We start from the raw sequence: 13,177 nt of genomic DNA, 5'->3' as shown, positions 1-13,177 counted from the left end.
CAGACCTTTGACCCTCCCCAGAAGGCCCTCAATAAAAATTAAAATGGATTAAAAAAAAAACAAAAAAAACAAAAGAGGAAGACTTACAGCATAAAATGTTGGGAAGCTATTTCATGCTATTTGGAGTCCACTAACAGCTCCCTGAACCAACCTCCACTTGCCATTTGCCAACTTTTCTGTAAAACTTACTCGCGGATGCCACAGTGCGCTAAATGGTCATGACTTTCTCTGGTACCGACAACCATTCCAGCTAACTGTCTGTGCTAGTTGTAATTATCTAACTTACACTAGAGATGTGACAAGAGAAAAGCCAAACAGATATGAATTTGTACTATCTTTCTTTTCCCCATACAAACTTTTTTTTTTTACGCTCACCAGGTCATCCACATTTGTCTTTTGTTCTAACTCCTGACCACACAGGTACTGGATTCTGTTTGCATGCCGTCAGGTTACTTGGTTTCTAGCTCCTTCGGTGTACAACAGCCATAGTTTTCAATCTCTCGTTCATACAGAATGGGATTGCAGCATTAAAATCCCTTCAGACAAGATCCCTTCTCCTTAATGAGGATGGGGAGGAGGTTCTAGAAAACTGTGTACCACATCGGCCTCATGAAGGAACAACTGCAAGAAGAGCAAGTTTTAAAATTTCTTTATTTATAGACATTTCAGAACCATTTAAATCAACAATGAATTATTTTAGACATAACATACCATGTTTATCTTGAGGTACACATTGGGCCCATTAGACAGTGCTCTGGAAAGTAATGCAACTGTTCACTGGTAGTTAACAACCCCCCGTTTTCCAAGCAAAGAAACAGTAAACTGGTTACAAAATTCTTTGAAAAGAATATACCATTTCCATTTAAATTAAGGAAAACTCCCCCAATTTTCAATTAATTGGGTTCAATTTTTAGGCTTAGCTTAAACAATATTTTAAATGGAACTTAATGTGAAATGGGAGGAAAGGTTTATAGCTAAGAAATTATCTGAGCCCTACTACATGAGATTGTAAACAAAGTAAATTTGTAATCTGATGAGCTCATTCCAAAAATCATAGCCTAAAAATTAGAGCAGCAAAATTACAGAAGATATTTCTATATCGTTTTAACTGAAATCACGTTTACCTCTTGTTTCTGGCTTTCACAATTAGACAAAAGTTTAAAACACCAAGTTTTAAAGACTATATATGATGTTTTTTGACAAGAAGCGGCCATAAGAACTCCATCATCTTACAACTTCACACTATATAAAAGTCCCACTTTCCATCATTTGCACTCTGGGCATTTTACTCTTCTTGCCCTAGCAGCCCGGTGCCTCTACGTTACTAGAAAAATAGTGGGAATTGATACCATGGACAACATTTCTGAGCCTCATGTGTCCAACAGCAGGTTTAACTTTTCTGGTGGATGAAGTTGCAAGTTTCTTTGAACAGTTCATGAGGTTCTTTGGAGAACTGTTTTGTTTTCCAGCTTGTTATTCAAAATGTTAATCTTATACTCTTTAGGTGTGATGAGTAGTGACTTGTTATACAAAGTGTTTGGAAAATGAAGAACCCTCTTATCCATCCACACCCACCCCAGAACTTCTCGAGGAGCTGTATGGAGGCTGTGCAGGTGGTTCTGGAACGTGAGCAGAAGGTGTTTATGGACATGTCTGAGAACGGTCGGCATGGACTGTCATAACGTTTTCCCGTAAGATTGTTGTGTGATGTCTATATCAGACAAGAGTAAACACTGCAATTTAGTTGCTCCAACTTCATAAACTTGCATGGTATATGTGGGTTGAAAGAGTACAAATGTAAATTTCACAGTTCAGCAAGTTGAGCAGCTCAACTGAACGAAGAGAGGACGTGCAGGCATTTACAAGATTCCGAAAAGGAATTGATCTGTGGGTATTGGATGGAGCTCTCCCTCCCAACACAAGCCAGGTCCGTATTTTATATTCCAGTTGCTTGGTTTGGTTTATTGCTGATTTTCTTTTCTGATGGGGCCATGATGATTTTAGCCATGAATTTAAGGACCCCCGCCCCCGCCAGAAAAAAGGGTCCTGTTTGGACACTTTCCCCCAAGCACTGTGGTCACTGCACTGTTTGCAGGAAACTGGCCAGAAAATATACTCAGTCTTGACCTGGTTGGTTGGAAAGGTTCTGTTTGTGGGGATCTTTATACATCACTTTTCACTACAAAATCTCAGCTCTCAGAAGGGAAAAGCTGTTTTCTTTCTCCCCCAGCTCTGCGTTTCTTGTCGTGATTCTCTCCGGCTACGCATGCCTTGTCTAGTTAGGGCGCCAAAGTACTCTACTGACACGTGCAGCTCAGGACCAGCAAAGACAGTTATGTGTGGCTTTAGAGATGCCAGAAGATACTGATTACAATGAACAAAATTCCAAATCAGTAAAAGAGAATACTAGCTAGCAGGGGTCAGAGTTCCTGTCTGCCTCCCACAGATTCCAACAGTCTTGTGATGTTTGTTTTATACCCCTTTAATGGAGGTTGCCATTTCTTGCATCTGTGGGTTCTTTGAAGACAGGGCACACTTAACTTTCCACACATCCAACTGTGTAGAGGATTTCATGTCTCTCTTACCCACACATACACAGTCTCTGCAACTGTGATTTTAAATATAATATTATGAGTTCCCAGAGGGCAGGAGCCGTATCCTTTTTTCAGCACTGTTGAGTCATACCAGCATAGGGTCTGGCACACGAAAGATGCTCAATAGATTTTGAAGACATGAATCAAAGGCCACAGTCTCTGCCCTCAAGGAGTCTCTATATTGCTATCAACATAAACTCAATGGAAATATGCCAAGACAAAAAACAGAAACTAATTTGTGTAAAGTTTGGCCGAAAAAAAAAAAAAGATAAAAGGAATCAGTTGTTTACATGGGGCAACCTTCATAGCCAACCCAAACCCACCCTGTTCCTCCCTCCTGAACTTGAGAATTGTGTCCAAAACCTATGTAAGAACAGATTCAGCGAGGCTGTGCTGAAGAAAACATGCAGCTTTTCAATCACATCCTGTCTGTTATTTTAAAGGAAAGTTCTGGGAGTTTAACATGACTAAGGGAGTTGCCCCTGACACAGAAGAATCCTTTCTAAACGAAAGTGATGAGGGGACTCCTTTCATGGGAGTGCAGTACTGCAAACGTCTACATAGATTTGTCAGTTACTTCTGAACAGCTGTTCCAGTCTGACAAGTTGTGCCGGGTACTCTTTTTATGGGCTACTTTTTACTTAGGAGTATAGAATTCACATTTTGGGAGACATGTTTAGGGGGGAAATGCCTTTTCTTTTTAAAGGAGATATAAGATAGAAAATGAGAAGAGTTATCAATTCACCTCAATTCTAAACCATAAGATGGGTTGAAAATATCTCTGATGCTAAGAAATAGAGCCATATTGCACAGGTCTGCCAAGGTAGATGCGTGGGTCTTGTCTTTACATTTGTTAATTTATTTGGGTGAGCAGGAAGAGCGGATGATAAGACAGAAGCCAATTCTGCAAGTCACGCTGACACTTGGTTGGCTGCCCTGTCACAGACCGTCTGTCTGCACATCCAGCATCTGGAGACAGGCTCTGGCGTGGGGGGGTGGGGGCGCGGAGCTATGGGTGATGGCTTGCTTGGAGAACGACAACTTTTCTAACATTTACAGTCCTTCAAAAAAGTCAAGCATGATGACGAGGCCAGTATATTTTGGAATATTTATAATCATATTTGGCAACAATTCTCAGAATCATGTTCTGAAATTCTTGGAATAAAAGTGTAGTAATAATGTATTTTCTTTGAAAGAGAGGCAAGAGGTTTATGAACTAAACACGTACTCTTATCGATACTTTAAAAATTACTCAACAGATGTAGCTCAAATAAAAGACGGTACATTTGGCCCCTGCGCTCTCCTGAAGCATGAAGCATGCCAAGGACACCTGACATGCTCTGAGAAATGCTCTTCAGACCTCTCACCGTCAGACACCAGGAGAATAAGACCCTCAAACCCGAGAAGAACTGTCATTTGACACAAACTGTCATTTCCCCAAACATCAGCATGGGAGTATTATATGCAAAACCCAGCCCTATAGTGGGCTTAAAATTAAATTCTTCACTACAGACTCTCTGCTGATTTCTTCCAAGTTTTCAGTGACAAAGCCCTAAAAAGCCTGAGCTTCGAGGGGCAGGGTTCTGAGAACCTTTGGATCTTTCTGTCCACTCTTCCTAAGACTCAACTTAACTAATGGCTCCAAACCTCAGTGGATATTTGAAAGTGAACAGATGTTACCTAAAATATCAGATTCAAAATGATGTCTAAAACATATACATTTGGACTGTGTATACATACAGATACATATATGCATCTATTCTGTTTTTATCCCCCTCTGCTCAATAAAATTAGCAGCAGTTACAGGTAAATTATTGTAGTCATGATTTGTAGTTTTTCTAAGGACATCATATATCTTCTATCAACACGTGACTTTTGGAAAGTGCCTTTTGATGAAAAGCTCCCCACCAAACACATAACATCAGTATCATTTCATCACAAACACTGTCAGGCACAAGAGTAAAACAATTAGCATTGAGTAATCCAAACGACAGAGCACAGAACAGAGTTAATTGTCTAAAAGTCGATTCCCCCAAAGGAGGGAACTGTTGTTCAAAAGTGTTTTGTTTTTTGTTTGTTTGTTTTTTAAAGATGCTTATGTCTTTCAGCTTTGGCTAGTTTGAAATAAATATCATACCTTCTCGCATAAACCTACGTGGGTAAGAATTAGTTCTCTGAACATGCCTTCTGTCTTTTAGCAGCTATTGAATATTGAGTGATGTACAAGGCACACCTTTAAGTGTTCTGTACAACATTTTTATTGATGTACAAAATAGCCTGTTCACCATTCAAAAACGTAATCTGCATAGTAAGAGTTTCTCTTATCCCTATATACAGAGAAGGTTTTTAGTGCAAAAAAACATGAAACTGTGTCCCAGTCCACCTCTTCTAGCACACAAATTTATCAGTTTTGTTCAATGCTAGCTGGGGTTATTTGGCTATATTTTGGGCCTCCAGCCATTAATGAATTGCATGATTTTCTTCACTTGCAGTTTGCTTAATTTGAAATCCTCTGAGAGGATTTCTTCTGTTAGTTGAACAAGCAAATTCCCATCAATCTTTTCCGTAACAAAAAAGGATATGACATCTTCAGACAAACCAATAAACCGTAATGACTTGGACACTTCTTCTATAGACAGTCCCGACAGGTCAGCAGGGGGCTGCCATGGGGAGCCATCGCCGCAGGACCTGGGGGCCAGCTGGAGGTGGAGCGGAGAGGAGAAAGGGTAAGAGACTGAGAAGATGTCCTGCAGGCCCCTTTTAACAAAATACTGGTCCTCAGAGAGGTCCGGTGACCCAGACTTGGGGTCTTCCTCAGCACCATCGATTTTCAGAGGCAAATGAGAAGTTTCGGAGGCGGCTTTCTCTTCCACTGGTTTTGGGGCCCTGGGGGGTAACGCAGGGCATGACATACTCTGCTTTGTCGCGCCCGCTGCAAGAGTTTTCTCATCTGTGCTCTCCAGAGAGTAGCTGGCTGACTTGGGACAAGCGGAGACACTGCTACCGAATTCTGCAGTGACGGAGCTGGTGGGGCTGGCCGAGAGCTCGCAGCCTTCGAAATCAAAAGGGGCTGGGCAGTTTCTCTTTGGTGTGCCTGGCGTCTTCTGTCTAGGGTAACTGTAACTCCGGCTGGGATCCAGGAGGAAGTCACTCCTGGTCTGGCTCTCCGACGCTCCTGAATAATGGTTAGGCCACGAAAGCCTGGAGGAGAACACGTCCGCAGAAGGACTTCCCAATGGGGACTTTAGGTCCACAGAGTCAGTTTTCACTCGGTGACAGGGATAGCAGGAAACAGGAGCACTTTCAGAAGGACTTGTGTCACTTTTAGTAACGCTGCTTAAAAGCAAACACAAACAGGGAGATTAGATTAGTTCAAAAAAAAAAAAAAAAAAAAGTCAAATCCCAAGCCTTTCTTTATCCCATAGATGTTATTTTCAAGTAGAAAAATGTAGTTAGGAAAATTGTTATTGTAAATTCAATCAAGTACCCGCTAACCTCATTGAGTTTTTTTTAAAAAAGAAACTTTAAATTACTAAAATACATGGGTAATTACGGATATGAACGTAATGATTTAAAATGGTACAGTGGAGATGGCAAATATATAATTATTATTGTTTTTTATTTTTTTAAGTAACAAGAAAATCCTTGTTAGTGGGTGCCTAGATCTCTATGAGAAAAATTCTTCAGCCATGTTTGGGCTTATCACCAACAGGTGCTATGATTGATTAGTGATGTCTGCAGCGGGCAAAGGTGGAGGGAGAGTGCAGTCAGTGGGTGCCTCCTGCGTGCTAGCCTTGTGCTCCAGTGACATAACTGTATCACCACCACCTATGATTCTATTTACACCCAAAAGTCTGATGCAGGAAGAAATGCTTCAGATACAATGTTTATTTTGCCTAGGTTTCTGCACAATTACATAACATTAGCATAAGGATTTAAATGTCTGGAGAACAAAAACACCTGCAAAGATGGGCTACTTTAAACTGCAGAGATCCCAAGTGGAATAGTGCCAGTGCATTCTGCTCTGGGGCCACAGGTTAAGAGTGACAGTGAAGCCAGAGTGCTGAGAGCGGGTGAACAAACTGATACAGGATTAGGAAGTGATGTCAGGGGCACAGCGGATGGAACCGAGGCTGTCTCTTTTGGAGAAGAGGAGACTTACAGCACAGCTGACATCATCTTTTCACAGGCTGACAAACAGAAGGGAGGTGTACCTTTATTTGTTTTTCTAGACACAAGAAAGAGTTGACAGTTCCATGGAGATAGATTTCAACTCGATGTAACGAAAGATTTCTACAAAAAAAGGGACCCGCATTTGCTAAGGATGGAACGAGCTGCACCGCAAAAGAATGAGCTCACAGCGCTGGAAAGATCCAGACAGAAGTGAATGACGACCCGACAGCGATGGTAAGAAGAGATTCCGGGACTGGGTGGATATTCAGAGGAGAGCGCCAAGAGGACCCTTTCAATTCTAAGTCCCTGGTGAAGGTGCTGTCTGCTTACTTGTGTTGAAGTCAAGGTGGAAAGAACTAGATGCGGGTTTGTGAGAACTGATGGCCGTCTGCCGGTGGCTTCTCAGAGAATCCAGTTGGCCTTCATCCCTGAATTGCTCACGGCTTTCTTCCTAGGACCCTGGCTCTTTCATCCTAGCTCCAAACCAACTGGGGCTCCATCGTGCTCTCCCACGAACACTTTTTAAAACCACAAAGAACATGTTCTCTCCCCCCACCTGCCTAGGGTCTGGCTACCTTAACACGGTTCTCAAGATCCCGTGTCCTGGGCGCTGAGCAGAATCGTGTCGGAGGGGGTGGGCCCTGGCATGAACACTTACATGTCGTGCAGCCCTGAAGAATAGTAGGACAAGGTAGGGCTGGGAGAGCGAGTCTGCTGCCGCGCTGGCTTGACTGTGCGAGGAGGGATGGAGGGGCTGGTGGACAAAGGCTTTGCACTTCGGGGCGGAACAGGTGGGGCGTTCAGGAGCCGGCACTCTTCCCTGACCTGGCGCAGAAAAGAACACTCTGGGTTAGCAACAGACTGGCAATGCCACCGGGAGCCAGCTCCATCCTGTAGGGTCAAGTCACTACTCTTACACAGGAACAGCAGGGGTGTCGGGAAGGGAGAGAGAGGACCCAAGCCAACAAGAGTGAAGGGAAACACAGAGGCTGCCAGATAAATCGCTGCCTGTCACATACTTGCTGGGACAAACTGATTTTCAAAGAAACTGTGTGGCAAGGGCCAGCTGCTGCTGAAAGATACCAAGTAATGCGAACTACAGTAAGTGAAAGAGCTAGTGACATGTGAGGACATATGAAAATAGCAGTATGAAGAAAATAAGGGCATAAGGCAATCATGATCTTGGGAGAGGATTAAATTCGCCTATTTGTTTGTGTTTATTCACTGTTCAAGGGGAATTCCATTTGATCCAAACTTTAGGGCACAGTGGACCTTTCCAGTGTCAAAGCTCCTTCTGAAATGTATGCTCAGGGCTTCTCACATGTAAATGTGCACCTGGGCATCTTAATATGCAGATTTGGATTCCGTAGACCCAGGGTGGGGCCTGAGACTGCATTTCTAACAAGCTCTCCGGAGACACTGAAGCTGCCGGACCGGGACCACACTGTGAGAAGCAAGGTTACGCTTGGAATAGTTGAGGCAGCTCTCTAACCGCGCCCCCCGCAGACGCCCCCCAAATAGTACTTGTTACAAGAGATGCCTCCAACTTTCTCAGACTCCCTTCATCTGCACATTGGAGAGGATCTAGGTGACCTGTGATGTCCTCCACTTCTGCGAGTCCAGCCATCACCCCCGTTTGTTTTCCATTCACGGCAGGCATTCAGAATACGATTCTTTTTTAATAAAGTGGACATGTTAGTGTAGTTCTCTGTGTCAGACAGCAGGGGGCAGTTTGTACCTGGCTCTGCCAGCCTACCCTAGCGTACACAGGTAAAAATAGAACCAATTCTGACTTCATCAAAACACCCTCGCCTGCTTTTAGGCTGCACCCCCACCAATTTCTTCATCTTTGTCTTCAAATCCTTTCTGTCTCAGCAGCTCTGGGGTAATAAAGACAACGAAACAGCCAGGCTCCCATTAGCTTTGGTATTGCATTTGCTTAAGACCAAATGAAATGGGTTCACCGTACGTTACATCTTCTACCACCTACACTGCAGGCAGCGCCTCTAATTGGCTTCCCAGGCCTGATTCACGTGCCAGGGAAAATCGGACGGTAAGAGAAGTCATGTGACTGTGGTGACCTGGCAAACCACAATTCTACGTGAAAAGGAAGCACTTTTTAAAATCTCATGTTGGATTTTGTCCTGGGGCTGGGGATTACTGCTCCCATCTGGAGGACCCACCACCCTGCTTTATTGGGACCCACTGGTTACGGTGCTTCACTTAGAGAAGCTCTCTAGGCCCAAACAAAATAATCAGAGCAGCAGCTTTTCTTCTTCAACAGCTGCAGGCTTTCCCCCTTTGAGCTTTTAAAAACGTGGCGGCGGTAGATGCAGAAAGAAAATCTGGGAGGAAATGAGGTCTGGATATGGAAGAGATGATTGTTCAGCCAGCCACGGGAGTCTCTTATACCACTTTTGGGTCTTCTTAAGAGGCTGAGAACCAACTAGGGCATTGAAAACCTCTGGCTGGGTCGCCCCTCTCCCTGGCTTGGGGTAATATATACTGGTTACACAAATAAGTAATATAAGTAACCAATAATCACCTGGCATCTGCCTTGTTAGTGAATTACACAGTAGCCAATTGTGTTTCTTTTCTTCCTTAGGGAATGTCTATAGAGTCTAGAATGGATAGGTATAACTATATTATAGATGTGCTTGGTTCTGTTTATGCTTATAGAAATAGGAATCATGGAAAATGTGAAACGATGAGGAGTCTGTCAGTTAACTTTTTCATTTTTAAAATAAACGCTTAGTCACTCCTCAATATTGGGACAGAGGGGAGGAGCAAGAGGAAACTTCGGTTAATGCTCAGTTTGATTTAGAATTTTCTAAATTTTAGAATTAATCATTAAGTACATTTCATTAGACACTGCTGACCTAGATGTCAATTACAATATGCTGAGATGTCAATTACAATATGCATTTTAATGTAAAGTGATCTGCTGACCTAATTCTTAGAACACAGAAAAGCCACTTGTATTTGATCTATGGGAAGTCCTCTCTTCTGGTTCTTATAGCCAACCCCAGGCACTCAAGGTCACTTCGAGCTGGTTCTGCCACCTCCTTCCATATTGGGAGTCCTAAAGAGCTTTCCAAGAGGTTTCCCACATGAGAGGAGATTGGGGGCAGTGGGGTGTGTAGTGAAAAGAAGCATTTGTAGGCCACAGGGCGCTGTGAGGTGAGGTATGAGGAACGGGGAGTGTGTACAGGTCAACTCCAAACAGCTTTGAGATATAGAAAGCTTTTGGGGTGGCCACACTCCTGAAAGGAGACACAGAATGAATATGTATGTGTGAGAGAGCGTGTGCATGTGTTATTCTTACTCTTAGAAAGTGGGATATGGTCAGCGAAGAGATACTTATATAAGGCCAGAGACAGATTTGTTTTCCATTGTGATGACAGGGCAGCTTGGATGTCATCATGTGAGTTCAAAGGGAAAGAACTAGGCTTGTTTGAAACCCATTTTGGAGAAAAGCTAGTTAAAAACAAAAGAAAACAAAAACAACTTGAAAGGGTCACGTCCATGACACAAATTCAGATGTAGTTTTGTCGAGGCACAAAACAAGGTCTTGGGGTACACCAGGCCGGGGCGTGAGGGTGGTTCTCCATGGGTGAGCGCAGTGGAGGACCCTTCAAACACATCTCCACGTGTTACTTTCAACTTGAGGCTGCATATGTGGTCCTTCAAATGAAGTCACACTTCACTGCATTTTATGGGAAAAAGTATATGCTTTGGTGGAATGAATATATTTTGGGACTCAGAAGTAACAAATAGTGTGGGCTCATTGTACTAGCTTACTTCCTATCTCTCACACCCTTACAGCAGGAAACATTCTACTTTTCTTTGCTTCTTGATTTGATTCAACGTGGGACGTTTATATCCAAGAGGAATGTAGCTGTGTTTGACGTGAATTTTATCTGACAATAAAAGGCAATTTACAAGACTGGATGGCCAATCACCCTATTTCCAGTTTCCCCTCATATTCGATTTCACCTTTAAATGCTATATTTTCAGCACATTCCGTCTAAAAGTCTCAGCATGTGGCTTTCATCATGTAACTTCCCATCTCCAGTGGCCCCCTCTGATTACTGGAAAAAGTCCAGCCTTTCCTGCCTTCACTGGGGCCTTCTGCAGTCTTTCTAGCTATGTCTTCCAGCTAGAAGAAATTACTCCATCTTAGTCCATCTTTCTGGTTACTTCTCCCACTGTTCCTCTATAGTAACACACAGGTCCATCCAACGTGGTGGGTTCAGTATTACCCAAATACCTGTGCTCTCCTGCTCCTGTCTCTGCTTTGGTTCTCACTGCTTGTCCCCACTTAAATGCCAGTTTCTAAGGCCCAGCCCCAAATATTACATGCTCGGTCTGGGAGCATCACAGATATTCTGAACTCTGCTAACAGTTTATAGTTATTATTTTCCATGTATATTCAATCAGCCTGAAAGTAAAAAATGGTATGGAGTGTCCTCACTGTTACTGTTGCCCAGTTTGGGGAATTGTCACTTCTGGCACAAATATGTCATAAGCAATGCCAGGTAGAGGTTAACAGAGGACACACACACACACACACACACACACAAAACAACAACAAAAAAGTGCTTTTATTTTTAAACATATACCATAAGAATGCTTTTTATATCTTTATGTGAAAATGGTCGTTGATACATTATTGGAGCTGGAGGATAATATTTTTGTGTCCTCACGTTAGTGTCAACCTAGGGGAAAAAAGGCGCAGCAGACCTGGCACATATGACCACCATCAACTCCACGACCACCACTAAATTTGACATGGTGTCAGAGTGAAAATGACAATGATGGTACTTCTAACCCGGGACAATGTGGCTTTCATCATCAGCAACCCCAGAGCAATCACTGCCCTAAAACGAGGACGTAACAGAATACACCGTGCCTGGTGGACTACTGCCCTTCTCTTCATTTCCAATGCAGCATCTACGACAGAGCTTCAGGGGGCAGCACAGGGACGGAGACGTACCTGGATTAGCAGGAATAAACCTCCAACACGGGTGCTAAGTGAGGGGTGGGTATTGTTTCGAGGCAGGTGTTACTGCCCATCACAGATTATGGGTGACTTTTGCCTACCGGTAGGTGATATCGGGGTATGAGTAGCGCGGGTGTTCGCAGAGAATCTCCTGGCACCCACTGTTTACGACAGCGTCAACGAGCACAACTTGGATCCAGGAGGCAGCAGGAGCGCTACCTCCCATCCGTACCCAGAGCCTCGCTTCACAAGTGATTCTCTGGTCTAAAGCTCTTCTTTCCAGAGGTTATGCTTCCAGCAATTCTCTCATCCTTGCTCCTTCACAGCAAGTCTTTCTTTTTTCTAAAATGCTCAACAATTCAATGCTTAGCAAACCTAAGATCCCACTACCCAGGATTAAAACAACTGTCCCCACGGATAGTTGTTTTAATAAATACAAAGCTAATTTACTGAAAAATGATGAGTTCTGCTCTTTCTAGGGCTGTCACTTTTCTTTAGTCCATGAGGCACATTCTTAGGGAGGCATAGTCAAATGACTGCCATCTAACACACTGACAATTGAATAGTGGGGGTTTGGAGTAAGCTATAAAAGGTGTCTGTCCTGGGGGCTCCCAGCCAGAATAATAGGTACCATCTACTCCCACTCTCCTTAAAAGTCCAAAGAACACGGACTTTTCCAAAAAACACCCCCTTCCCTTTTCCTGCATACTACATTAATTCCATTTAAAAAAATTTCAGCTATATGTTGAGTGCCTGCCATACTCTCTTTGAGCTAGAGTTGAGTATACAAAAAAGAGTAGCTCATGGAATTAGTTGGGAGGGAGGGAGACAAACACATAATTGAGATACAAATTGGCCATGTAATAATAAAAGTAAGAGCAAGGGTTAGAAGGAGCACCAAGAATTTATTGAAGGTGTCAGGAAAAGAATAAATTCATAGGGAATTTTACCGAGAAAGTCTTGAGGAAAAAGGAATTAGGAATGTCAAAAGGTATAGAGGGATGGCTAAAACCACCAGATACTCTGGTCTGGGGGCTTAGATGGTGAAACAAATGCTGGTGCCATTTATTGGATAAAAAACTTAGAAGGAAGAACGGGGCTTGGGAGAAACCAAGGAGTTCAGTTTTGAAAATACCGGGTTGGAGCTTGATGTTCTACTGATGAGAATCTAGAGTCGTGAAGGCATTGAGTTCTCAAATGAGAAGCGAAGAGGGCCAAAGAGGGTGGGCAGAAGGGCCGACAAAGAAGAAAAACAAGTGACCGCATCTTATTGTTCACAGAGCAGAACCAGGCCTGAATGGTTTCAAAGAAGCCAGGTGGAGGGGAGGGGGCAACAGCCGGAGAAAGACAGTGGAAAGGTTTCAGACGGATGTCAGGAAGTCAGGAAAGGTCTGGGAGATATGTACCA

At 43.3% G+C, this 13,177-nt stretch overlaps 1 protein-coding gene across 3 annotated transcripts in view; it reads right to left on the bottom strand.

Annotated features, from left to right (window-relative positions):
* Nucleotides 1-633: 633 nt before the first annotated feature.
* Nucleotides 634-13,177, bottom strand: part of GAREM1 (GRB2 associated regulator of MAPK1 subtype 1) — a 189,896-nt gene continuing 177,352 nt past the window's right edge. For 2 of the 3 annotated variants that reach the window (XM_019714080.2, XM_074340185.1), the window contains 2 exons: nt 7,426-7,592; nt 634-5,930 (listed from right to left, as the gene is read on the bottom strand). In XM_019714080.2, coding sequence (XP_019569639.2) covers nt 5,033-5,930; nt 7,426-7,592 — 1,065 coding nt within the window. In that variant the 3' untranslated portion in view covers nt 634-5,032. The remainder of the gene's footprint in view (nt 5,931-7,425; nt 7,593-13,177) is intronic. The other variant, XM_019714081.2, reaches the window with a different exon arrangement.

This window comes from Rhinolophus sinicus, linkage group LG09 (genome assembly GCF_036562045.2).
Source record: "Rhinolophus sinicus isolate RSC01 linkage group LG09, ASM3656204v1, whole genome shotgun sequence".
Classification (NCBI taxonomy): domain Eukaryota; kingdom Metazoa; phylum Chordata; class Mammalia; order Chiroptera; family Rhinolophidae; genus Rhinolophus; species Rhinolophus sinicus.
The sequence above is the reverse complement of the archived record's forward strand: the minus strand, read 5'-3'. Positions and strand labels throughout refer to the sequence as shown.